The following is a 26,658-nucleotide window of genomic DNA, read 5'->3' as shown; positions in this document are numbered from 1 at the left end:
AATTCAAAAGGATTTCTTTCATGTGAGTGGGTGTTTTTTTTTTTTTTTTTTTTTTTTTTTTTTTTTTTTCTTCTCTGCATGTTTGTGTAACCCTCCCCCCAGCTATTTATTAAACCTGGGCCCCCTGGGAAGGTCCCACTGACATTCATGGTGGGTCTTCATCATCTGCTAACCCTCTGTGAGGAGCAGAACATGCTTTAAGTGGTTATGTACTATTGACATTGGCATAGCCATGTCAAGAACCAAAGCCTCAGACCCACTGGAAACTGGCAAAGCCTTTCCCATGTGGGGCAGGCTGGAAATTGGAAAAGCCTTCCCTTAGTCTGAGTGGGAATGTTGGCAGTGTGTGCAAAAACCAGCAATGGTAGTTCTCTCCTCCTGGATAGGAGGGTTATTACCTGAAACTGCTCCTACTGAGGCCTTCTACAGGAGGTTGGGGTGGGGCTGGGGGATAGAGGTGCAGTAGTAGGCATGGCTCCATTAGTGATCACAACTTGCTCCCCCCAGCTTTCCTGTGTGCACATGAGTCTGTGAGTCTGTCATTCTGTGGTATCCCTTTCTTTGTTCCATTAATCACCCAGGTTAAGGGGCCAAGCCTCTCAGGACATGGTAAGGAAACATTCTTAAACATGCTCAGGAGCTGAAAATGAAAATTAGCCCTGTGTATGCATGCATGTCATGTACACATATATGCTTTAATTTTTAGTGTGTGTGTGCACATGGTGGAGGCCAGAGAGGGAGTTGGACCCCCGAGTCTTCACCCTACCAGCTGGTACTGAGGGCAGTAGTGAACCAACTAACTTGGGTGCTGAGAATCAAACTCAGGTCTTGAAGAACAGCAGGTATTCTTATAACCACAGGGAAATCTCTCCAGCCCCTTGTTTTGTGACTGGGCTTCTCTTTGTGGCCCACGTTGGCCTGCAACTCACAATTTCGACCAACTAGACCTGAGCTTGCAGTAGTCCATTTTGTCCCAAGTACTGAGGGTTACAAGTGTGGACCACCACATCTAGCTTAAAATATCTGACTATACTGTACTTAATAATAGGAAGTTAGAATTTACAGCAACTATGCTGGACAAAGGGAAGGTTGAGGGCCTGATTGGGAAGAAGGATGACCTGAGATTTCACTGTTACTTAGAACAAGGCACAATACAAAACAAGTTATCTCTAGAATTTCCAGTTCTCGACCAGGGCTTGTCACAGGTAACTGAAACTACATATAGCAAACTCGGGTCAGGAGACTAATGTGCTTAGATACATGGGGTGAACACAGCACCCTGGTGCAGAGCTACCTGGATAATTCAAGAGGTTCAGGGAAAGCCAGGCATGGCAGCACATATGTATGATCCCAGCACTCGGGAGGCAAGGGAATGTCTAGGGCAAGGGCTGCCTGGGTACAGTCAAGACACTATCTCAAAGGAAAAGAAAAAGGCAGAAGGAGCAAGGGGAGCTGTATTCCAGGCACACATTCTCACTGTTACAAGAGAGGGGGAAGAATGGGGCTAAGCAGGGCACAGCTTGAAGATTAGTCGATTTGAGTCCTAGAGGCTTTGTGGCTGTCTCTAGTTGTCTGGTCCTGGGCTCTCATAGAGTAGGGAGTATAGGAGCCCTGACAAAGGGAAGGCTGGGGCTGCACGGGACTGATTAGTGGCAACAAGAGGAGCACAGTGGCATCTAGCCAGGGCATAGAAACTGGGTCAAGGCGACACACAGCCATACGCAAACTATGTGAACCATGACAGGGAGCCGTATTCCCGAGAAATTTATGTAGCTTTCGGATCCTAAAACTTGATTACCTTTTGTGACGTGCCTGTCCTGTGTGTGTGTGTTTGTGTGTGTGTTTGTGCGTGTGTGTGTGCGCCACGGTACCTAAATGGCTGTAGAAGCCAACTTTCACTAGTTGGTTTTCTCCTCCCACCTTTTTGAGGGAGGATCCCTCATTTCTAACGTGATGCATAGTCTAGGCCACTGACCTGCCGGACAAATCTTTACTTCCCATCTCGATACAACATACACATGTGAATTACCACATCTGGCTTCCTAAAAATGTGGATTCTGGGGATGAAACTGGTCATCAGAGTTGTGTAGAGATTGGCTTTACCCTCGAGCTAACCATCTGAGTAACCTGGTCATAAAACTGTGACCCCTTCCCCCCACTTTCTGTTATGTTCCAACTTTGCTTTTTACTTTGAATTACATTTATTTGTTATGCTTTTTTCACTTTTTTCTTTTCTTTCCTTTTTCTTTTTCATTTTTAGAGACAAGGTCCCACCTTGTAGCCTGGCTATCCTGGAATTCACAGAAATCCACCTGAGTAAAATATTCAGTATTTTTTTTTTGTATCATCTCACCATGCAATTGTCTGTCCTGAAATGCAGTATATGAATCAGGCTGATCTCCAACTCGAGGAGATCCTCCCTGTGCGTCCCCCAGTGCATGGGTAAAAGGCCAGGACATCAGTTCAGTTCTGGGTTTATTTTGAGACATGTAGAAGAGCTGTGTAGCATGGTCTGGTCTGGAACGATTGTTGTAGACAAAACAGGCCTGCAGTTCACCAAGATTTGCCTGCCTCTGCCTCAGGAGTACTGGGATTACTTACAATCTTGTGCCATTATGCTGGCTGAATATGGAAACCTTAAATTTGAAGTTTCAATTTAAATTTAAGACATACTGTACTAGGGAACAGGACAGATTGTAACTTCTTTTTTCCTTGACATTTCTTCTCAGCTTTTTATTTTTTCTAAAACAATAAAATAATGATAATAATAATAAACCAGGTGTGACTGTGCACACACACCTTTAATCCCTCACTTTATGCCTCAGGAGGTAGAGGCAGTTGGATCCCTGTGAATTGGAGGCATAGAGAGTTCCAGGAGAGCCAGTTGTACAATAGAGAAACCCTTTCTTGCGGGAGTGGGGAGTTGTGCACTCAGGGGTAGGGTGACCAAAAGAAAAAACAAAGCAAAACAGAAAAAACCAAACAAAAAAAAAAACCAAAAACAAACAAACAAAAAAACAAACAAACTGAGTTGGAAGACAATATGGGCTACAGTGAGGTGGGAGAGCCCAAGAATGAAATCTCTGGCTATAAGTTTGGTACCTAAATTGAACCTTGGAACTCACCTAAAGGGAAATAAAAAATTTCCTTGTGAAAAATTGCCCTCTGGCCTCGACAAGGTTAGAAGCCACTTGCACCTTTCTCTGCCAATAGTAACCAACGATAAAAATAAATAAAAATAACCCAAGGAGCAAGGTGAGATGTCTCAGCAGATAAAGGCACTTACTGCACAGGCCTTTCAACCCTGAGTGTGATCAGGACCCCGAATGGAAGGAGAGAACACAATACTCAGACTCTCCTCCGACTTTTTCGAAAGTGCGGGGATAACTGGCACAAATTTAACAATTTTAACGCCCCACATCCTAGGCACAAAAAACAAAACCAAAAAAACACACCAGAGGTGGAGAACAGAGTTTGTAAAACTAAGTATAACGTTCTGGGTTTAGTGCTCAAGAATACTTATCTAACTACTGTAGCCTGCTTTTTTATCATTTGGCCTCTAAATATTTTTCTTCTTGAACCGGTTTTCCTTTAAAAGTTTTTTTTTCCTTTTCCTGGAGTCTGCTGTGCTTTTTACAAACGTTTCCCTCGTCATTATAGTTGACTTATATTCTGAACAGCCTTGTGATTTCTCTGGTGTTAAGAGACAGCAGTTTGCGACCTTGCAATGCAGTGTCGGCCTTCTCCATGCAGAGATTATCAGCTCGTGCCTCCACGCCCGCCTAGGCGGTTCTGGAAGTTTCAAAAATAATCTTCGGCTTAGCAAGTATCTCGAAATCTCACGGAGAGTCCTCCCAAATTATTACACATCAAGAAAATCTGTCCCAGCATTCAGACAGCGTTGGTAATTAGAACTTAAAACTCTGATTGGGGGCTTTGAGCAACTTCAGACAAATCCCTCAGGACTGCCTCTGAGATGCCCTTAGGCAGTCTTTCTTTTTACATAAGACACCATTCTAGTTTTCCTCCCGCACGCGGCCATTGAATCCTTTGGGATCACTTTTTGGAGTGCAGAGAAGCGCGCGCAGGTTCCAGCATCCTACCAGAGCCCACAGGTCTTGAGGCTCTCTAATGGACAACCTCTCCACCTTGCCCTCACCCCGTTCGCCTTCCCCCTCCCCCAGCTACACCCCCCCCACCCCCGCTTGGGGCGCCGAAAGTTTGCGCCTGCGCCGTCACTGTCCTCTGCTGGACTTGGAGGCGGGTCCGCACCCCCTAGTCCCGCCCCTCGTCCTCCCGGCCAATCCTAGGCTCCGTTCTGCGCTCGTCAGAATGGCGCCGTGGCGGCCCCGTGCCCGGATGTCCGCTGCCTGAGACTCCGCCCCATCACCGTCTTGCATCCTTCCGGCTCCGTCGTGGAAGGAGGACTGCGCCTCGTCTTCCTGAAGGTGGGGTTCGGGGAAGGCCAGCCCGCGGTCACGCCGGCTGTGGGAAGGGAAAGTGGGCTCCCCGGGCTACTGTTTCCGGGTGCTCGGGGCGTGGGCAGAGCGGGGATCGGACCGGGGATCAGGAGGGCTTCCGGCAGCGCCGCGGGCGCTCGGCGGGCGGGAGTTGAGGACAAGGCCGGCCGCGCGGTTGACTCGCCCCGCGGAGGCTCCACCGCGAGCGCGCCTGTGGGGGTTTCCATGGTGACAGTAAACAAGCCTCAACTGCCTCAGCTACAACTGCCAAGTCCCCGGGGTTCCACCCTCCTCCTCTAGGTGCTCTGAGGGCCGGCGAGGTTCCGGATGTGAGTGGGAGCGTGGAGACAAGAAGCCCGAGGTGAGGGCCGCCAACGGGGTGCGCTGGCGACTGGGCCCATCGGGCGTTGGGTCGCGGGCGTGGGGTTCGGACTCCGAAAGAACGAGTCCGAGGTCGTAGTCGCTCACCTCTAGCCGTGCCAAGACTGCCCAAGCAGCTTGGGACCGCGTGGCGAGGGTTTGGGGTGGGGATCCGAAGGTGAGAGGATTTCTGACAGGGATTGGGCCGCGTTACTGAGGTGTGCAGTCGGGGGGGACGGGGACTGAAGTCTGGAGTTAGTTCGGTAGAGGCGGGCTGAGGTGTGGGGCCCGGGAGACGGCGTCTGAGGCCCACGCCCGGAGAAAGCGCGGCTTTTCCTGAGGGCCGTCCCCTAAGCCCCAGGCGCTGCTGTCCCGCGGTTCCCTGGGCCGGCTATTTGGGAGTGAGGGTGAAGCGTTTCTCAGCCGCCGCGAGTCACGCTCTCCAGTCCGTCCCCGGGCAGGCCCGGGCCTTAGTTGCAATTTTGAGAAAGGAAAGCGGCCGCTCACGTGGCCCGAGGCGCCCAGAGTTTCACAAGACTGGGCGGGACGACTCCGCCCACCTCCCACGCCCGGCCCGAGCCTACGGCCTCGCTTCCTCCTCGTGGCGGCCCGGAGTCTGAGCACCGGTCTGCGTTGGTCCCGGCCTTTGGAGGTATGGTGTTGGCGTTTGGAGGTGCGGAATCCTTGCCTAGTAGCTTATTCCGCTGTTTGCTTCAGCTCCGTGTAGTTTTTGCTGTGTTTGCGGATCTATAGGTTTCTGGGAAAAGTTGAGGTGGGCCTGCTCGGGCCTTCCCTCGGCGCGTGCTCTCCCGAGCGTTCCGGACGCGGCCGGCCGCTGGCCCGAGGCGTCCGGCTGATAGCGGTGAGGCAGCCCCACGTGCTCATAAGACACCCACGGAGCGTCCTTGTCGGGGTTTTCTGCCCCTGCCAGCCTGGGAACAAACGAGTAGGCCTCTTTATCTGCCAGTTACTAGCATGCTGTAGCCTGCAACTGGGGCTGCTGTGTGAGCAGGGAGGGAGCGAGCGCGGTTGGCCGCCATGTGGCTGTGCGGAATCAGTCTCCGGACGGAGCCTGGGCAGTTTTATTTTTGTCTGCGGAACTTATTGTTTCTTTTTGGGGCGGGGGCTTTGTCTCCCTTAATGTTTATTTGTGTGTTGGTGTCCAAGCTGGACAACTTGAATTCTTCCAGCAGTGGGTCCTGGGGATTTAATGGGGTTCTTATCCTGATCTATCTCTCAGACCTTTGAGTATTTAAATAATTAAAAATCTTCTAATTGATCAAGTCATAAGATATTTGGAAATAGTTAATACGTTATTCAGCCTTTTTTTCCTTCGTGCTTCAGAGTGGAGGTCAAAATATGTATGGTTCAGTTCTTCTGTGTGTTCAGACTGAGGGCTCAGGTAGCTAGGTCAGGCAAAAAGTGCGTTTAATCCATTGAAAAATTTGGAAGTACTTTTGAGTTGGTTTAGGCCCGGGTAGTAATTAATGGACTTTCCCCACAGAGGTCGAAAGCAGTTTCTTGAGTTAGAGAACCGCCTATCCTACAGACCAAGTACCAGGAGAGCCACGGTTACTTGAACCCCTTCGTTCCCCCCAAAAGATAGTTAATTTTCTAGTAAAAATAAAAATACTGCAGATTTTCTGGTAGATAAAAAAAACAGTAAAATGTGGAGTTTTGCATTCTAAACATTCTTTCACTTTTAAAGTAGTAAGTTTCTATTTCCGGTAGAATTTGTAGCTTCTCTAGTCGTTTCCTGGAACAATGTACAACAGGCTAGCCTGAGAACTCTGATTGCCTGCCTTTGTCTCTTGAATGTTGGAACTGTTCTGCAACTTTAGAGGGTATTTAACAGTATTCCTGGCTTGAATTTTGATCTTTCTGCCTTTACTATCTCCCCGATGTTGCTATTGCAAGCACTAGAAAGTATTACTTTTACCAGTCAACCTTTTTTTCCAAGTTCCAAATTTTTATGTAGCCACTGAAGATGACCCTGAATTCAGATCACCCAGCTCCATTATTTGGATTACAAAAACACACCCCATTGTAGTTAATGGGCATGGCAGACAGGCACAGTATTTCAGCCATATGCATCTGTATCGTGGCAGTTTTTGTAGTTTTTAAAAAGATAGGGCTTGAGTTGAACACACTGACTCTAAAAGTAAATGCAAAAGTGATTACTTTTTGTTTCTTGAGGTAGAGTCTCACTATTAAGCATTGGTTGACCCAAAACTCACTATAAAAAGATCAGACTAACTTCAAGCTCAAGCGATCCACATGCTTTTGCTTCCACAATGCTGAAGATTGCTGGGATTAAAGGCATGAACCAGGAAGCACATCTACTAAATGGGTACTTTTTAACGGGTTTCATTTAAAGGTGGTGTTACCAAATATTTTAAGTAAAACCTTGAATAAGCCAGGGGGTGCAGGGCCTTTAACCAGTAGCACTGAGGAGGCAAAAGCAGGCAGATTTCTGAGTTACTGGCTAAGCCTGGTTTACAGAGCAAGTTTGAAGACGAGGCAAGGCTGCATAAAGCTCAAGGTACAGATGAGAAATTGGAGGCTGGTAGAATTCCCTTGCCAGGGATACATTCAGAACTGGGACTTAGGTTTAACAGGGCCTGCCTTCCTCTACTTGTCCTGTCTCTGTTGTCTTAGGGGTTGACAGCAGAGGAAGAATTGAACTTAGTTTAAGATCACCATACTTTATTTCCAGGCAAAATAAACCTTCAAAAGCTATTGCTGGAGATTGTAAGTGGGGCCTTTAAATGCTAGGCAGATGTACTCATTTTCCATAAATTTTAGATCTTTTGAGTTACCCACCCACGAGTGAGTGGGGGTGGGCAGATGCTACCAGTAACATGCAGGGGTCAGAGAACAGCTACTGTGCTATTGGTGGGTTCTGGGATAGAACTGAGGCCTGTTCTCCCTGTCAGAGACTGTATGTATGTGTGTGTGTGTGTGTATGTATGTGTGTATGTATGTATACTTGCTTTTGAGGGAAAAAAAGCTCTAGCTGTTATAGCTCTAGCTTCCCTGTAGCTGGTTCTAGATCGTCTGGCCTTAAACTCAGATGCTTCTGGTTCTGTCTCTTCAGTGATGGACTAAAGGATGCACACCACTCCCCCCCCCCCCCCCGTTTTCCAATAGAGTTTCTCTGTGTAGCCTTGGCTGTCTTAGAACTCACTCCATAGACCACATAGATCTTCCTTGAATTTAAAGATTTGACTGCCCCTGCCTCCCAAGTGATGGGACTTAGTCATTCCTTCTACTGCTAAGATTTGAGTACAGGAGTGCCTCATGAAGGATATGAGGCCACCATGTGCAGCTTCAGGATTAAGTCAGGATCCAAAAAAGGTTCGTTTTGTCTTTTAGTAAGTAGGCAGAAGGTGTCTCCAAGCCAAGCCACGGTGTGTTTTTAAAATCTCAGCTTTGGTACTAGTTAAGTGTTTTTTAAAGTCATCATGTCTATGCACCCAGAGAGAAGCCTGTGTAGCCCAGGTTTGTTTGAACTCCCAAGTAATCCTGCCTTTCAGGAGCTGGGATTCCAATGTAAGATTACTATTACAGTCTGGGTGTTGTGTGTAGTTTGTAATGTACCGTCAACTTCACATTTCAATTGTGTTTCCATTGGTGTTTTTTTTGTTGTTGTTGTTGTTGTTTTTGTTGTTGTTTTTGTTTTAAAGACCTGGCATTACCATGGCCCTAAGTTTACCAGGAACTCAAATTCACCTATGGTTGCCTCCTGAGTGGTGGGATTAGAGTTATGGTTAAAATGTTAAGGTATTGCGCTCACTTGGCCAAGGTGTTAACTACTTTGAAACTGGGTTTGAATTGGTTTTGTAGGACTTGAAATCTGCTTTCCTAACTGAAATTATACTATGAAACCTATTTAATTCTGAAGATGGATAGATAATCAGTTTTTCATTTGATTAAAGATCAAGTATTGAAGGTTATATTTAGTGGTATATGCTGTAACTATACAGGCTAGCCTTGGTTTGTGAGAATTGCTTTTTTTAAACTTAGACATAAACTACTAGATGTAAAGTATCTCATCTCCATCCATGGTCCTAACACTGGGGGTGGGGGGGACTGGAGCCATCTTTTAAAAAAAGAGCCAGGTGTACTGCCTAAAGACCCAGGTATTCCACTTCTGGGCATATACCCAGGTATTCCACTTCTGGGCATATACCCCAAAGATGCTCCAACATATAATAAGGACACATGCTCCACCATGTTCATAGCCTTATTTATAATAGCCAGAAGCTGGAAAGAACCCAGATGTCTTTCAACAGAGGAATGGATACAGAAAATGTGGTATATATACAAAATGGAGTACTACTCAGCTATTAGAAACAATACTTTATGAAATTCCTAGGCAAATGGATGAAACTAGAGAATAGCATCCTGGGTGAGGTAATCCAATCCCAACGAACACGTGGTTGCAGTCACTGATAATTTGGATACTAACTCGCCCCAGAAAGCTGAATACTCAAGAAACAAATTATGTGACAAATTTTATTTTATAAAATAAATAAAAAAATTTTTTAAAAGCCAGGTGTTGTAGGGAGGCAGGGGCTAGTGAATCTTGAGTTTGAGTGTAGGGGAAATAAAATACAAAAATTCAGCCTAACAGAAGTTTGTCTTCTGCTGGCTAGTTTTTTTTTTTTTTTTTTTTTCTCTTAGACACAAACGATGGCAAGAAAATGATTAGGGAAGGAGATTTTCTTCACAATTGGTTCTGTGGTGTTTTTATGATAATAACAATGCAGGCATGTTTGTAAGACAATAGAAAATGTACATGTCTTCCAAATTTGACCAGTCATAATCACAGCATTTGCCAAGCCTAGCATTTGGGAGATAGAAGAAGCAAGTGGATCTCTTGAGTTCGTTCCATGACATCCAGAGCTTCATAGAAACCCTGGGTCAAAAACTAGGGAGGGAAATCCCATTCTTGAGGCAGAGGAAAAAAGATAGCTGCAAGTTTTAAGGTCTGGGCCAGGCAGGATCTTTTAATTTGAGCACTAGAAAAGCAGAGTTTGAAGCCTGCCTCACCTACAAAAGTTCCAGGGCAGCTAGAGCTACACAGAAACCATCCCTATCTTAAACAAAACAACCCCCCAAAAAAGTACATTTTCAGAAACTACTATTTTCAAGTTTTTTCTTTAATTTTCTAGGAAGACCATTGTTCTTGGTATCAACTCAAAATTAGCAAAATTGAGTTGGAGGCAGGAGTAGCTTTTCTTATAACCTCAATATCCAGGACAGGAAAGTGGACTCAAAGTCCAGAGTATTTTGATAGAAAAAAATTCAGGTACTAGAAATGGAAAGATCGTATAGCCCCTGAAGAACATTTGTTTCTCTCACCTAGAACCTGGGTTTAATTCTCAACATCCAAATGATACATTTTTTTTTTCAAGTAGCACGTGCTATATACCTACAGAAAAAATACTCAAGACTTTTAGTATGAAGTAAAAGGGGACTGGAGAGGTTAAGAACAACCTGATTCAATTCCCAGCACCCATATGGTGGCTAATAACCATCTGTAGGAATGTATGTGCTACAGGCTAATGTGGGAACATGTATACAAAATATGTGTGCACACAAAATACACCTGAAATAAAAATTTAAAATTAAAAGGGTATGCTTTTTAATATTAGGAAGATTTGATTCTATAGTAGAGCATCTTTAAGTGCTGGGTTTTGTAATTTTCCCTTAAAATATGGTGGTGTTAGGCATTTGTTCCCTGAAACTGCCTACATTTAAAGTATGGTAATTGTTCCTGCTAGAGCCACTGCTATTACCACACTTTTATGTTTCTTAGCTCTGTTCTCTTACATCTTTATTAATCGCTATCATAGAGCAGTGTATTGAGGTTCTATAGCCAGTTGCAGGATACGTGGTGAAATGTTCTGTGGTCTGCTGGGGAATCCCTCTTTTTTTTTTTTCTGAGATGGTATGGAGCTCTGTTCAGAGACCTGTGGCCCAAGTCACAGGTATCCTGGACCTACATAATTTTAGTTCATGACTGACCATCTTAGAAAGAGTTACAGGGAAATGCGGATCATGATCTGGGAGTCTATCCTATCTTTTCAGTTTGTTTAGCAGTTTTCACAACACATGCATTTCTCTGCTATGGGGAGAGAGGTACCAACCAATCTAATAGAATTTTCAAGTCAATTGATGACAGGTCTAGTAATACATTTTCATAAACATCAGTTTGACTACACTTGTCTTATTTTCCATTGTTACTATTATATTAATTTTTAAGACATGAAGGTAGCAGTAGGCCAGTTGGTAGTGTATATGCCTATAATTTTATTTGGGATGAAGGTTGGAGGATAAGGACTTTTTCAAGGCAAATACTGGCTACATAACACATTTGAGGGATGACCTATGATACCTGAGACATGATCTCAGAAGAAATTCCATAGTTTTAGTGTAATGATTGTTCTACACTCTGTAAGTCTGTCCCTTTGGTTAAGTTTAATGTAAGCCTAAAAGATCCAGATTGGTATTTAGAGCATTTTTATATATTTTAGTATACAGGCTTTGTGAAATGAACATTAAGGGAAGCAGGCATAGTAAGTTAATTAGCTTCACTTTTTCCTAGGCTGTGATTTACCTTTGTTAAATACATAGTACTGGAGTAGCACTTGAATGTTAATAGCTTCTTGACCATCACTATCTCTTAGAGCAGTATATTAGACTTAATGTGGTACCCACTGGGTCAGACTTCTCAGTTTAGATCCATCTCTGAGAAACTAAGTTGATCTGTATATGTTGGTACATGTCTTAAAACCTTAAAACTTTTTATTATTTCTAGGTGGCTTCATGACAGGAAGAAATAGTAGTATAGGACTGAAAGTTACCTCAGTGATTTAAGTGTTTGCCTAGAATGTACAAGGCCTTGGATGTGATCCCACTCCATTCCCTAACTCTAGAAAATAAAGCTAAAATGATGAATGCTATGGTTGTATACTTGTGGTCTCAGCACTTAGGCAGAGCCAGGACTGCCACACAACACAACTTCCAGGCAAACTTAAATACTCCAGTCCAGTCTCAAAAATAGCCCCCCCCCAAAAAAAAAATTGAGGCCATGCAACCAGTTTATTTCAAAACCAAGAAATACTTCTATATGGTTGTGCTTAGATATAGTGGCATCCTGGGACTATTTAGAGTTCCTAAAGAGTAGGTCTAAGTGGTAGAAAAAGAATTATATCCCAAATTCTTTATGCATTTAATACATTTTGTAAAAACTAAGATATCCTGGCTAGGGATATACTTAAGTCTCCTAAGATTAAAAATAAATTGTTCATAGAGAAGAAATAATAGCAATATGAAAAAAGGAGAATAAAGGCTTTACAGTTAATTTTTAAGCAATAGCTTTTTGTTTCTACATGGAATTTTGTCACTTCTACATTCCTATTTGACTAAATGCCATTCTTAGACATGTAGCCTCAACTAGCCTTGAATTTAACAGACCTGTATGCCTTCCTGGTGTTGGGATTAAAAAACAGTCACCATGCCCGTCACTTTTTCTTTTGGAACTCTGATCAGAACTCATTTATCACTTTTTTTTTTAAATTAAAGCATCTCTTAGTTAAATTTGTTTGACTGGAGTCATCCCAGGAAGGCAGAATTATGCCAGTCTTTCCCATTCCCATTATATAAACTCTTGGCATAACTGCCAGCATTTATATTTGTTTTTTTGAGACAGGGTCTCACTACTACATAGTTAGTCCTGGATGACCAGGAACTTGTCAAGCTGGCCTCCAACTGCTGGAATTAAAACACGACACCATAACATCTTTAAAAATTAGTTTCCTGTAGCTCAGTAAGTACGCAATATTTTTTAGTGGTTTGTGTATGTGTATATATCACCATTTCCTGTTCTTTAGTCTATTTCCCCTCTTAATCTCCAGGTGTTTTTTGTTGATTGCACTGTGACAGTCTCTTGTAGCTCAGGCTGGATTTGAACCTATTGAGTAGTCTAGCCAGGCCTTGATATAATCTCCTTAATCAGCCTTGTGAAAGCTGAGATGATACATCTGTAAGACTAGGGAAGAAGGTAGTGGTATAAAAGAGTTTTGGGCTGGCTCAGTGGTTAAGAGCACTGACTGTTCTTCCAGAGGACCTGAGTTCAATTCCCAGCAACCACACGGTGGCTCACAACCATCTGTAATGGGATCTGGCGCCCTCTTCTGGTGTCTGAAGATAGAAATAGTGTACTCAAAAGCATGAAACAAATAAGTCTTTATAAATACCATACTAGATTTTATAGCCTCATGTAGTTGTGTTCATCTCAGACTTCGTATATAGCTGAGGCTGACTTGAAATCATTTTTCTGCTTCAGTCTCTACAGTGATATCACTCAACCCTTCTCAAAATTTAACCTTTTCTGTCAGTGTACATCTCTTCTTGTATCTTTCCCTTACAGTACAGAAACTAAACAGTAGTGATACTTGTTAAGGCATAAACCAGTTAATTGAATAAAGTATTACATTCAACTACCTAAAGTCCACACATATTTAGGTAAAGTAATATGATGCCCTAAGCAGTTGAGACTTAGGTAGTGCTCTTGGAAGAAACACCCAGATTTCTTTCTCAGCCATGGGGTCCTCACAGAGGACTTTATACATGTAAAACTTGGAGCTATTTTACCATGCCCGAAAGTTTTCATTTGGTGCTGTTTCGCCTTATGATCAACTTTTGATGACTGAATTTAGAATCCTAAGATTAGGTAGTTTTTAATAGGTGGTCTCATGTAACCCCTGGCTGGGCTGGAACTCAGTATTCCAGGGGATGATCTTAAATTGCTTATCGAGAACAGCACCTTGCAAATGTAGCTTTGGCTATGTAGACCAGGCTGGGCACTGCCTCCCGTTGGCCACCTTTATTTAACCCCTATTCATTTTTGTCTCCTGTGTGAGGTCAGAATAACTTTGTAGAAGTCAATTCTCATCACCATGTTTGCTTCAGGTGGTAGGTAGTCAGGCTTTGCCACAGTCATCTTTACCTCTAAACTTGAGATTCTGAGTTTCTGCCTTCAAGTGCTTTGGCACATACAGGCACTCCTCAGTCACCGTACTAGGTTTGTTTGGTAGGGATAGAACCTAGTTTGAGTCATGTTAGGCCTGTTTTACAACTTGAACTAACATACTCAAATTTGAGTTTTTAGAAAGGATGGCTTTGGGATTGGTAGCATTCTTACAAATATTTTTAAAAATGCCATTTAGCTCCAACAGATTTTCTGTGATGAATATTTTTCTACACACTAGATAATTTCCAGGCAAACCTCACTGTTTTAGGATTTGTCTGAAAACATTATTAGTTAATATATTTCCGTGCATAGCAATGAATGAAATGTACCCACAGAAGCCAGAGGAGCTTCCTGACCTGTATATAGGAGCCAAATTCCATCCAGCCTTCTGGAAGAACAGGAAGGTGTGCATATGGTTTTCTTTGAATCCTCCCCCCCCTTCCTCCTTCCCCTCTTTTCAAAAAATTTCCCAAATGTTGAGGTAATAAGTGTCTGCAGTACCACCATCAACAGCTCCAATCTTTCCAATGTTTTCGGAACACCCACAGACAGTACAAATAGAAATTTGTGGTCAGTGTTCATTTGTGTCAAGAGGGTGGGAGGGGAAGTAGACGTGCTGGTTTATATACATAACATGTATGTATGTGCTACAGTTTTATGTACAGCATCCCATTCACGAGGCTGGAGCAGGAAGATATCAAAAGCTCCAAAAAGCAAAATTTGGGAGTTTAAGCTCAGCTTAGTTCACATTTTTAATTGGAGATCAGTCTCCTTCCGCTACATGAGCCCGTTTCCAAAAAAAAAAAAAAAATCAAACATAGATACATGCGTTTTGGTTTTGGCGCCCCCTTCCTACCCCCGCGCGCCCTTTTCAAGTCTCTTTACCGGAAGGATTAGCTCATTTCTCAAATCATGTCCCTTTAGTTTTAAACAGTATTTGTATAAACTACTCTGGAGTTATTTGAAGTCAAAGAATTGTGTATAGGAGTGCGTGCAGGGGTTTCCTCAAAAAGGGCGCTTAGGTCAAAGGACTTTAGCCATTTCTCTCCTGTGGGTGGTATTCCCCTCAGGTGTCTATCTGGGTGGCTAGTGCCTTTCCCCATTTTCTGGGCCCTCAAAAACTAGGCCTTGAAATTAACCAGTCACTTCTCTAATTGCTTTGAATTAAAATTTGTGATTTTCTGATGGGTACAGATTTTATAAGGTTTGTTTTTATATATGAGGGCCAATTTAGATGTAAAAGTCAAGCATTCCTTCCACGATATATGGGTACTGGAGAGCCAAACCTTGGTGGTCGGCCTCTTGGAGTCGAGGGCGGCGGAGAAGGGGGTGTTAGCCCAGGCAGGCCTCAATGGGCTTGCATTCTGCCTCCCGAGTGCTGGAATTAAAGGTATGCGCCATACTCCCATTAATTTATGTGAAAAAAGGCCGGAATTCAGTAGTGCTCACCAACTGCATGGACTTTAGATTTCCCTGCGGAAGCTCCTTGAGTGATGGGATTAAAGGCGTGCCACCAGGTCTGAAGGGAGATTTTTTTTTAAGGTATGTTTTCAACATGGAAAAAATATCCGTGAGTTCACCGTGAAGTAAAAAAAAAAAGTATTGGGTGTCGGCAGGTTTCCATTCTGTGGTCTGAAGTGATTTGGTTTTACTTGGCTGAGTCTTCAAAACGCTTCGCTGCGTTCCCTTTCCCAACTGTAGCGGGTAGCCTGGACTTTGCTCAGGTGGCTCCTTTGCTCCTTTACCCATAACTCAGCGAGGAGTCTTCCCCTTTCCCTCCTTCCCCCACTTCCGGCGTCGGCCAAACCCACAGTTCACGGGCCACACCTGCAGGCACGCTTTTCTCATTGGTGACATATTGGCGGGCCCGGCAGGGCACTTCCTCCTCTGCACCCCGTGACCCCAGTCCGACTGCCGCTGTAGATCACGCGGCTGCTGCTTCCCGGCCTCCGGACCCGAACGCCCGTTTCGGCGTGGTGAGCCCCGCTTCCCGCCCGAGCCCCAGGTTCCCGGCCGCGCACTTGGTCTAGCACCTAGAAGTTTCCATCTTCGAGCCTTTCCACGCTTTGGCCTGCGCGAGTTCTTACTCCAGCCCTCTTCCCCGCCCTCTGAATCTTCCCCTCCCCCACCCTCCAAGGCTCAGGAGCCTCCCCTCCCCCCACCCCCGCCCGGAAGCTCCCGCCCGAGCCCGCGCAAGCCCCGGGGCGGACCTTCCTGCCCGGCCGGCGCTCGCTGCGCGGCGCGGTCGACTACCGGGCGAAGGCCGCGGAGCAGCGTCACCTTGCCCTCGGCCTCGCTTCCCGCCAAAAGGCTCGTCTCCTGGGGCTCCGCTTGCACAAAAAGCGTTTGCCCCCGGTCATTTGAACTTCCATTTCAGGTTAAGAACAAAAAGAAGATGCACCTGGACTTTCCCCGGAGCACTCTGCGTTTTTAAGGCGTCGGGTGGAGTTGGGGTTCGTAAGCCGCGTTCCTTATTGGAAATAGAAATCACTTCTACCTTCCTCTCGAGGTAAGTTTTAGAGCGGAAAAGGCAGCAATTCTGAAGCCGCGGCTCTTGTGGTCTTAAGAGTAGAACTTTCTGAGTAAGAACCTGCCTGGACGCGCTCCCAGCGGTCTGGAGGTTAAAACTCATTACAAAATGGAGGGAGGATGAGGGCGGGCTCTCAGTGAAAACTCCGACTTCCTGGAACACAAAGATGCATAGAGGAGGGTGCGCAGCAAGGCTCCCACCGAGCGGGCCTGAACAAAAGAACTAGGTGGGTGGTGCTTGAGCCGCCCTGTTTGTTCGGTTGATAAACTTAACTAGTCCAGGATTCAAAAGGCGCAACTTGTTTATCTTACCTGGATCTACCTGAAGGCAGGGAAAATCCAGTTTAACCAGTATCACTGACCGGGTAGCGTGCTAGAAAAACAGTCTTAGCCTGCTTTTTTTTTTTTTTTTTTAAATAGTGCTCAAATTGTGGAAATTAAGAGCGAATGTAGGCCTTGCAAGTCACGCAGAATGATGCAAATGGCTCCAGTATCGTGTCTTGCAATTAAAACGCAATATTTCGGTGCTCGAACAGAACTTCTAATGAGACCCATCATCCCACCAGCTCTTTACTGGGCATGGCTCCACAGCTCACATGTTCACAGGTCTTGTGTCAGTGGTGGGTTAATGTAGGTCTAGCTGCCAGCTGCACACCCTATGCTGCTGTCTCCAGGGAGGCCGCGGGTATTGTCTATCACGCTGGAAGTAGATTGGAGTAAAAGTTTGAAAGAAGGGTATTCAGTCATTAGAATTACTTGGACAGGAATGTGGATAAAAATCTTGGAAGTGAAACCCCTCTCAGGGTCTTTAAAACCATTTTGTTTTAAAATACATTTTATCACCCACCCCCAATATCTTAATAATCATAGAAAGTATGAGACAATGCAAATGCAATCACCCCTATTAAGACAACAGGCAAAATAAGCTACCAGGTTTCCAAAATGAAGAATGCAGCATACATAATTTGTCATAGTATTCAACTCAGGACCCTCACCTTTTGGGGAAACCTTTGTCACATGGGTATTAATAATGATTAGTGAAAAGCATTGCCCCTCTCAGCAAGGGGTTTTAGTGGAGTCTGCATTTCCGGAGAAAATTCAAGGTTGCCTGGGTGCCTATGCTAGTGAAAGGGTTGAAGTCTCAGAAAGTACCCCTTGCATCCCTTCTCCGTTTAAAATTTAAATAAAGTTTGAATTAGTTCTCTGCTAAGTAAATGGGTTGTTTGCTGGTGTCCTCTACCCACAAAAAGATAAAACACAAATAACCTGGAAACCTAAATATGTTGGTTCTAGGGCTATAATTTATTTTCTGGGCTGCTAGCTTGCTCTGAGCCCAGCTTCCAGGAGATCCCCTTTTGTACAGTGATGCATGGAATCTGAGGCCAATTGGGTTTTGTGTTTTGTTTTTTAAAGGAAAACTTGTTATCTTCCACTAAGTGTTTCCTACAGAAGGCATCTGTGGTGGTTCTTTAAGGTAAGCTATTGAAAGATATGTAACTGTAAGTCCATTAATTTGTTAAGCGAAGTTTAGCTTTTTTTTTTTTTTTTTTTTGAGGCTAAAAACTCAGTCTTACTAAAGAGCTGTGGAGGAAATTTTTTGTTTTTTGTTTTTTTTTTGTTTGTTTGTTTGTTTGTTTTTAATTTGAGGAAAGCGAGCTGTGGATGTTGTCTTGTTACAGAAAAGTTTTTTCTTTTTTGCCCCATTGCTGAAACTGCTTATAAAGTACATGTTCCTTTATGCTTCTTGTACGTTTTTTAGCTTTGACTAAGCTGCTATACTCTGAAGGAAGGTGCTGACCCCAAATGGCCAGTAAATCACTTGCTAATCCTTGGCCTGCCGAAGTCGGTCCCCACTGCTAAGGATGAGGAAATGCTGGAAAAAACTGTCCTAAGTAGGGTCCCAGTGTAGTTTTGAAGACACCTTTTAAAATTACAGAAAAAGGTGTAGTGAAAGTAGAAGCTCAGACATGTTGTAGATAATGAGACGATGATTTGGAAAGGTGTTGGAGCTTAGACCTGGAGGATTATCGAGGTTTAGCCGGACAAGGTTGAGTAGAGGATATTTGGATGGAGAATTACTGTGTCAAATCCTCTAGGGAACAGAGTGGGGAAATTACGGGAACGAAGGAGAAAAGAAGGATGGGTTATAGGTAAGAATATAGGATCCAAGGATTCCATTAGTTCAATCTCTGTCCTAATAACCAGTGGGAAATAGGACTTAGAAGTGGGGCATTGACATATTTGGGTTATAGTTGTAGTTAGAGAAATCTTAAGATTATGATAGAGTAGCAGGGAGTAAGTTTTCATTAGTTAGAGACACTAGGAATATGGGAATCTGAGATGAATTTGAAAGAGGCCATGTGGCGATACAGGGTTGTAAATTCCAGCTACCAGGAGGTGGTGAGGCAAAAGGTCTTAAGTTTATGGTCAGCCTGGGCAACCTAGACGTACAATTGAATCATTTAAAAGTGGCTGGGGGTATGTATAGCTACCTCAGTGGAGTATTTGCTAAGAGAAATTTTCTGATCCCATTTAAGGTGGGCTAGTCTAGATTTTAATTTTGATTAGGTCTTGCACATCAAGTGCATATTTTGCTTAAGGTGGGTTCAGTTTATTGTGGAGTTATTGGAATGTAAACATTTTTTAAAGATCATTTGTATAATTGGTAAAATGTAGGATTAAGGCATGCTGAACCACCACCACATGTACCACCGTATATCAGGGTAGAGACAGTTAATTAAATTTCTACGTTAGCCTGTAATGGATATGAAGATCCTAAAAAAACTGTTTCAAGTAGGAAAGGATGAGTGTTGGGATCCTGTGTGGGTTAGAATGGTGTGTTCGTGTGAGGTGGTTGGATCAATTCGTTTCTTTGAGCTTGTAGACTTGGGTGAAACAAAAGGTAATAGAAGTAGAGAATGTCATGTTCATTTGTGGTACCAAGGTTTGTGTGTTGAAAGGCCTTCAAAGATCGAGTCTAGTTATGTGAATGGTAGCTGATTGGAACATCTAGAGAGGATTTCCGGGAAGGAATGGTTAAATTCTTTGGAGACAGCGAATGAAGATAGGACATTAGCAAGAACTTACTTTATTGACAGTAAAAGAGATAATAGAGGGGCCCTTGGAGATTCTACATTAAAGGGGGGAATCTGTAAGGAGCAAGAGGGAAAGCTGGCCAAAGAAGGCCTTATTAAACAATGATTGATAATCTCTTATGAGGCTCAGATCCTTGTTTATAAGTTCCACAAAACTTACATTGTGGCTTTGCTTTGGGAATTCCTGGTCTCTTTGGAAGTAAAGAGCAACCTAAATTTGCCCAGGTATCTGAAGGTGTGGCCCAACAGTAGTAGATTTATAGGATTGTCCATACCGGCTTTTTTTTGTTGTGTCTGTTTTGTTTTGAGATAGCTAGGGTAGTTTAGAATGGCTGGTCTTTGAGCTACTTCTTCCCAGATACTGGGACTGCAGGCCTAGATCTTCTAGAGACACACGTGCACTTACACACACCCTTTAGAAGCAGACCTCACTAAGTTATGTCATCTCAAATTGAACTTACTTACTTTGAATTTGGGTCTTACTGTTTTTGTCTTCAGAGAATCTAGTTGGCAATAAGGCACTGCCACCAGTTCAAACTAGGTAGTATTTGAGGCCTGATTAGTAACCTGAGAACAGTTCACCTCACTACAGAGACTGGTTGATAGGTTATGGAAGGTGGGTAAGGAGTGCTCCTGCCCTCTAGTGGGTAGAGTCTAGGGTTGCAGCCAATAAACAAGATACAAGTCAGCCCTTCAGAAACAAATGGACTGCTTCAAAATGTCTTGTAGATGAGAAACTCTTAACAGGGCCTTCTGGGTACAGCTGAACTTCATTATAGCCATGGACTGTCTAGTAGAATTTACCTAGTTGTGCAGTTAAAAAAAATCACATAGTTTATTGGAAGGGGCTAAAATAACAGGAGGTTCAAGTCTGAGTGAAATGAAGAGGAGGCTGAAGGACAAAGGCTATTGTAAAAACGGTATAATTTGGATTTACATAGATTTTTTTACCTAGATATTTGTAAGATATTGCTAGCAGTGTCTAGGGAGTCTTGAGCGGGAAGATTAATAGCTAATAGTAGGTGTATATATAGATCTCCAACAGGGTGGTTGGGTCTAAATCTGGGACCAGAACCCATCCCTCCATGACAGGACAGGCATTTGAAAACAGCTACACAAACCCCTACCTGACTCTGGGATCATAATCCAACCCATTACTTTAACAGGCATACATGTGCTCTGATTCTTAGTGAGCAAGGAGATTTACTAGAACTTTATTATAGCGACACCATAATGGAGTGTTGCCATACGTAGACTTCAGTTAAAAAAAAAACAACAAAACTTAGGGTTGGACAACTACTCTGCAACTTAGTTTAACTTACATGTTTGTTTCTATATAATTATACTTCAAGACTATACAGGCCATTCCTCACGCAGCTCTCAAGAGTGTGTGGTATATTTTTAACTTGAGACCATAGGCAAGGTATGCAATTTATTTAAAAATGGGTTGACATCTACTGTAGTACCATTAGAACCATCACACTATTGTTGGGACAGGGTGGCATTCTTGTTATCTCTGGTCTCATGTAGACACAGGTAAGTAAGTAGAAGTTATGTCAGTATTTTAAAAGTTAATGATGTGGATTAAAATGGTATGTTTTCTTCTCAAGTGGTTAAATATGTGAGAGTAAAAATTTTTCTTAAATCTTAAAAATAAAGTCTGAGAGGTTCCTGTTGTCTAGGATTTTAATTAGGTAGGCAGAGCAGACCATCAACTCTACATCTTCTTTACATGCTGGTTACAAGTGTGTATTGCTTTGCCTGACTCACCGGCTGTCTATTTAATTTTTTTAATATTTTGAGAAAGGGTATGGTTATATAGCTCTGCCTGGCCTGGGACTTGTTAAATAAGTCCACTTACTGCTTGTTTCCCGAGTGCTGGGACTAAGTGTGTGCTGCCACCATCTGAGCCTGGCTCTTTTTTTTTTTTTTTTTTTAAATGTATTTTATTTTAAGTGTGTAAGTGAATGTACACGTGGAAAGTGAGGGGGAGTGGAAGAGGAGGGATATGTGCTGGAGATACCAAGAGAACAAAAGAGGGAAGAGCTTTGGCCTAATTTTTGAGAGTCCCATGCAGAGGTGGAACTACTTTCCTAGTACCCTTTCCACCTGTTGTATATTTATGCTTCTTGATAATTTTGGCCTCTTGTGGTAATAGGTCTTTGTTTTGATGCTCAGTCAATCCTGGAATATTAGGCAAAGGCTTTGCCACAAAACTGTTAACACATCCTGGTCTTTTTGTTTTTGCAACATTTCTTTTAAAAGGCCACCACTTGGGGGTTTGTTTATTGTGGTTTTAAAGAAGGGGGAGTTCGGCCCTAGAACCTGATTCACTTGGAGCCTTGCCAGCATTCTTTTTTAGGGATTTCACTTTGTAAACTAGATTGGCTTTGAACTCACAGAAAACAATACCTATGAGAAAGGAGTAATGGCTATCAACTAGTTAATTGTAGTGTTTTATTTTTACTCATTCTTATGGGGAAAACAGAATTTAAAGAATATCCTTACTATGCATTAAATGAATGTTGTATAAAGTAGGTCTTTTTTTTCTCTCTTTCAGCTACAAAAAATTGCCCAAGCTTGTGTGACATCAGCCCTGTCAAGTGTCCATGATGCTGGGCCCTGAGGGAGGTGAAGGCTATGTGGTCAAACTCCGTGGCCTACCCTGGTCCTGCTCAATTGAGGACGTACAAAACTTCCTCTCCGACTGCACAATTCATGATGGGGTCGCAGGTGTTCATTTCATTTATACTAGAGAAGGCAGGCAGAGTGGTGAGGCTTTTGTTGAACTTGAGTCAGAAGATGATGTAAAATTGGCTCTGAAAAAAGACAGGGAAAGCATGGGACACCGGTATATTGAGGTGTTCAAGTCACACAGAACCGAGATGGATTGGGTATTGAAGCACAGTGGTCCAAACAGCGCCGACAGTGCCAATGATGGCTTTGTGAGGCTTCGGGGACTCCCATTTGGATGCACAAAGGAAGAAATCGTTCAGTTCTTCTCAGGGTTGGAAATTGTGCCAAACGGGATCACACTACCTGTGGACCCGGAAGGCAAGATTACAGGGGAGGCCTTCGTTCAGTTTGCCTCACAAGAGTTAGCCGAGAAAGCTTTAGGGAAGCACAAGGAGAGAATAGGGCACAGGTATATTGAAGTGTTCAAGAGCAGTCAGGAGGAAGTTAGGTCATACTCAGATCCACCTCTGAAGTTTATGTCTGTGCAGAGGCCTGGGCCTTATGACAGGCCAGGCACAGCCCGGAGGTACATTGGCATTGTAAAACAGGCAGGCCTGGATAGGATGAGGTCTGGTGCCTATAGTGCAGGCTATGGGGGCTATGAAGAATACAGTGGCCTCAGTGATGGCTATGGCTTCACCACTGACCTGTTTGGGAGAGACCTCAGCTATTGTCTCTCAGGAATGTATGACCACAGATATGGAGACAGCGAGTTCACAGTGCAGAGCACCACCGGTCACTGCGTCCACATGAGAGGGCTGCCCTACAAAGCAACGGAGAACGACATTTACAACTTCTTCTCTCCACTCAACCCTGTGAGAGTTCATATTGAGATTGGTCCCGATGGAAGAGTGACGGGAGAAGCTGATGTTGAGTTTGCTACTCATGAAGAAGCAGTGGCAGCTATGTCCAAGGACAGGGCCAACATGCAGCACAGATACATAGAACTCTTCCTGAATTCAACAACAGGGGCTAGCAATGGGGCTTATAGCAGCCAGGTGATGCAGGGCATGGGTGTGTCAGCTGCCCAGGCAACTTACAGTGGCCTGGAGAGCCAGTCAGTGAGTGGCTGTTACGGGGCCGGCTACAGCGGTCAGAACAGCATGGGTGGATATGATTAGTATTGTAGGAACATTTGAGTTATTTCAATCAGAAAATTTCACAGGCAGCCAATAAGCAGTCAAGAGCAGTTTATAACTCTAGAGGAAGCTGGGGGACCCACTTTGCACCATGAGTTTGTGAAATCTGGATTAAAAAAATTACCTCTTCAGTGTTTCTCATGCAAACTTTTCTTCTAGCATGTAATATTGAGTAAACTAAAACTATTTTCTTCCGCTTTTCTCAATTAACATTTTTGGTAGTATAATTAAGAGTGATGTTATCTGAGTTAAGTAGTTTAAGTATGTTGAGTGGATCTTTAAGCACACCACAGTGAACACACTGGGGACATGTACTTTTCTGGAGAACTCAAGGTGCTAGATCCCTGATGCAAAAGAGAAGCATTTCTCATGTTCATTCTAGTTTATATTTTCATTTAAAATCTTTAGGTTAAGTTTAAGCTTTTTCAAAGTTAGTTTTGAGAATTGAGACACAATACTAATACTGTAGGAATTGGTGAGGCCTTGACTTAAAGCTTTCTTTGTACTGTGATTTCCTTTTGGGTGTATTTTGCTAAGTGAAACTTGTTAAATTTTTTGTTAACTAAATTTTTTTCTTAAAATAAAGACTTTTTCACAATGACTGGCACAGCTTATCTACTCAGCAAAAGGCAGCAAATGGGGTGGTTGAGAAAGACTTGCTAACACTATTACCTTCTGGGGGGAGGGTTGAAAATAGTGGTAGCTGGATGGCTTGTCTCAGGCCTGTAATCTAGTACTGGGGAGCTGAAGGTGATGAGCTCAAGGTGGCCATTCTGGTCTACATACTGAGTTGTAGGCCACAGTTTTTAAAGTAACTGGTAATGCCTTGTAGATACAGTGACTACATAAGGAAGCACAGTCTATATAATTTACATATACTATACTATTAAAATTTTGAACTTTTTTTTTCTTGTATGCATGGCTGGTATCTAGTTGGTAACCAGAAGTGTGTGTTGGGTTCCTCAGTAATTGAAAAGCCATGTTACTGGGAACCCTACTCGAGTCCTGTAATGGACTTGTAATTTTTTTTTTAAGTGCTTAATTTCTGCTGGAGTGGAAACATTGTAAAATTTATTGTAGAGTCGACATTGGTAGCCAGTAAGTGGCAAAAGCCCCCATGAGTGTAGCTGACAAGAACGCATAGAAGATGAAGTCTTTGGCAGGACTTTTGGGTGTCTGAGCAAACTGCCACGGTGTCTTTAGAGGTAATACAGTCTCCAACTTAGACACAAGTTAAGGGAACCTGGAAGACTTAATAGTATATCCCCTTTGTGCCCTGCAACAGTTGACAAGATTCCCTAGGGCTCAGAGTATTGAATGGGAGTCTCTGTTGGTATAAATACCTAAGGCACCAGTAATAGCCTGGTTGGCTTTGCTATCCTGGAATGGAAACGGCAGAATATGCTGGGTTGAGTCAACCAGTGTAACTAACCATGTGTATGGCAGTAGGTCCCAAGGCTTTCAACCCTGTTGTGTATGGCATGAGCTGCAGTGATGGCAAACCCAGCATTTTTAAAAAAAAGATTTGTTTATAGGAATACACTGTAGCTGTCTTAAGACACATCAGAAGATGGGTTGGATCCCATTACAGGGTTGTGACCTACCGTGTGGTTGCTGAGACTTGAACACAGGATCTGAAAGCAGTCAATGCACTTAATCGCTGAGCCATCTCCAGCCTGCAAACTCAGTATCTTTAAGAGCCCACCATTTTCCCCTCAAATCAGGAAGTACTTGTTTATTGAATCTGGTAAGGCCTCTGTGTGTGTGTGTGTGTGTGTGTGTGTGTGTGTGTGTGTGTGTGTGTGTGTGTGTGTGTGTGTGTGTGTGTGTGTGTAGTGGTAGAAAGCAATTAAGCTATAGGAGAGAATGGTGCTTGAAAATACCTAGGTAAGTGTGGAAGCATCTTTAGCCCTAGAGGTGGGTAGGTGTGATACGTTTGTTTGAGGAAGCTATGTACCCTGTAGACATACTGTGAATTAGTTGACTGACTCCCCTTAAAGGTGATACTCAAATTTTTTAAAGTTTTTACTGTCTTGTCCCCATGTATGTACCACATACTTACTCTCCCTGAGCCTTTATGTGGATGCTGAGAAACTCATGTTTTGTAAGAAGTGCTCTTAAATATCAAACCAAGTGAAGCTCTTATGTTTACATTTCTGCTTGTGGGCTTATGCATGCCAGTTATTAGGTGCCGAAGTTTGTTTTGTATGTGTTCTGAAGGACAGCTTGGCAACAAGTTCTGTGCTTCCTGAACAGTCTTACCAATTCAGTGTCCAAAAGTCTGGGATCCAAATACTAAAGACTTGGTCTATGTTTTCTGAATTCACTGGCTACTTAATTCTAGAGCTAGGAGAAACTATTAGAGGCTAGTTGTAGAAAGGCCTCGACACACAAAAAGCTGGTGAAAGGAAGGGAAGGGTAGATCAAAACAGGGAAGGTATAAAAGTAGTTCTCCAGTATGCTAATTACAGTGAGATCCCATTTGCTGAATGTTTTAGCACTTTTAAATGGTGCCACCAGCTCCCTCAATATCTCTTGATGGATTCAAATCTTTTACATACTGCTCAGGGTGCATTAGACTGATGTATTAACTGGATTTAGAGAAGAATCAAGAACTGAATACCCATGACCCACCTGTGGTAGAGGCTGGAAAAACTCTGGTCTCTGAAAGCCCAGGCAGTAGCTTGGAGAGGAGTTGGTTAGTGTAAAGCTAATCTGGCTTTCTGTCAGTAAATCTGTTCAAATAGCCAGGTCATTCATTGGTCATGGTTCTTGTTAAAAATAGTGCGTTCAGTAATGGTCACAGCGCTTGAGCCACAAAATGTAAAAAAAAAAAAAAAAATGTTTAGTCTCCATTAAATGTATGTGTTCATCACAATGGAGACTTTATAAGACATAGATAAAAATATTGTGTGTATCCCTGCTAGAGGCCTGAATAGTGTGGCTAAGGACCTGTGTTCATTCCTATAACTAAGGAAAAGAAAGATAACTGATCTTAAAGCTTTAGAATTTTTGCTAGCATATTCCCATTTTGGAGAACGCTGGCTTTACACTTGATAAAATGATTGCCTTCTAGTTACTTAAAGACCTGCAAGGGTTTTCTATGTGTCAGCTCCCAGCCCATGCTAACTTCAGACTCTGGCTTGATCTTGAACTCCTGATTATTCTGCTTCTACCTCCCAAGTACTGAGATTACAGGCAGGAGCCACCATGCCCAGTTTATATTACTGGGGAAAAAAAAAAACGAAAAAACCTTGTGTTTTGTTTGTATGTGAGTGCAGGTACACATGTGCCAT

At 43.3% G+C, this 26,658-nt stretch overlaps 1 protein-coding gene across 4 annotated transcripts; it reads left to right on the top strand.

Moving 5' to 3' along the window:
- The first annotated feature begins 4,393 nt into the window (after window positions 1-4,393).
- On the top strand, window positions 4,394-23,963 carry HNRNPF (heterogeneous nuclear ribonucleoprotein F). Of its 4 annotated transcripts, none has more exons than XM_080914826.1 (4): window positions 4,394-4,448; window positions 16,241-16,372; window positions 17,806-17,866; window positions 22,048-23,963. In XM_080914826.1, the coding sequence occupies exon 4, from the start codon at window positions 22,097-22,099 to the stop codon at window positions 23,342-23,344; it is 1,248 nt and encodes a 415-aa protein (XP_080770952.1). In that variant the 5' UTR covers window positions 4,394-4,448; window positions 16,241-16,372; window positions 17,806-17,866; window positions 22,048-22,096; the 3' UTR covers window positions 23,345-23,963. The 4 variants fall into 4 exon arrangements, with proteins under 4 accessions (XP_080770952.1, XP_080770951.1, XP_080770954.1 ...); XM_080914825.1 differs by lacking the exon at window positions 4,394-4,448 and adding an exon at window positions 4,484-4,821; XM_080914828.1 differs by lacking the exon at window positions 4,394-4,448 and adding an exon at window positions 5,454-5,472.
- The last annotated feature ends 2,695 nt before the right edge of the window (window positions 23,964-26,658 follow it).

The sequence above is a fragment of the Micromys minutus genome (assembly GCF_963924665.1).
Source record: "Micromys minutus genome assembly, chromosome: 3".
Classification (NCBI taxonomy): Eukaryota; Metazoa; Chordata; class Mammalia; order Rodentia; family Muridae; genus Micromys; species Micromys minutus.
This window is presented reverse-complemented; position numbering and strand designations above follow the sequence as displayed.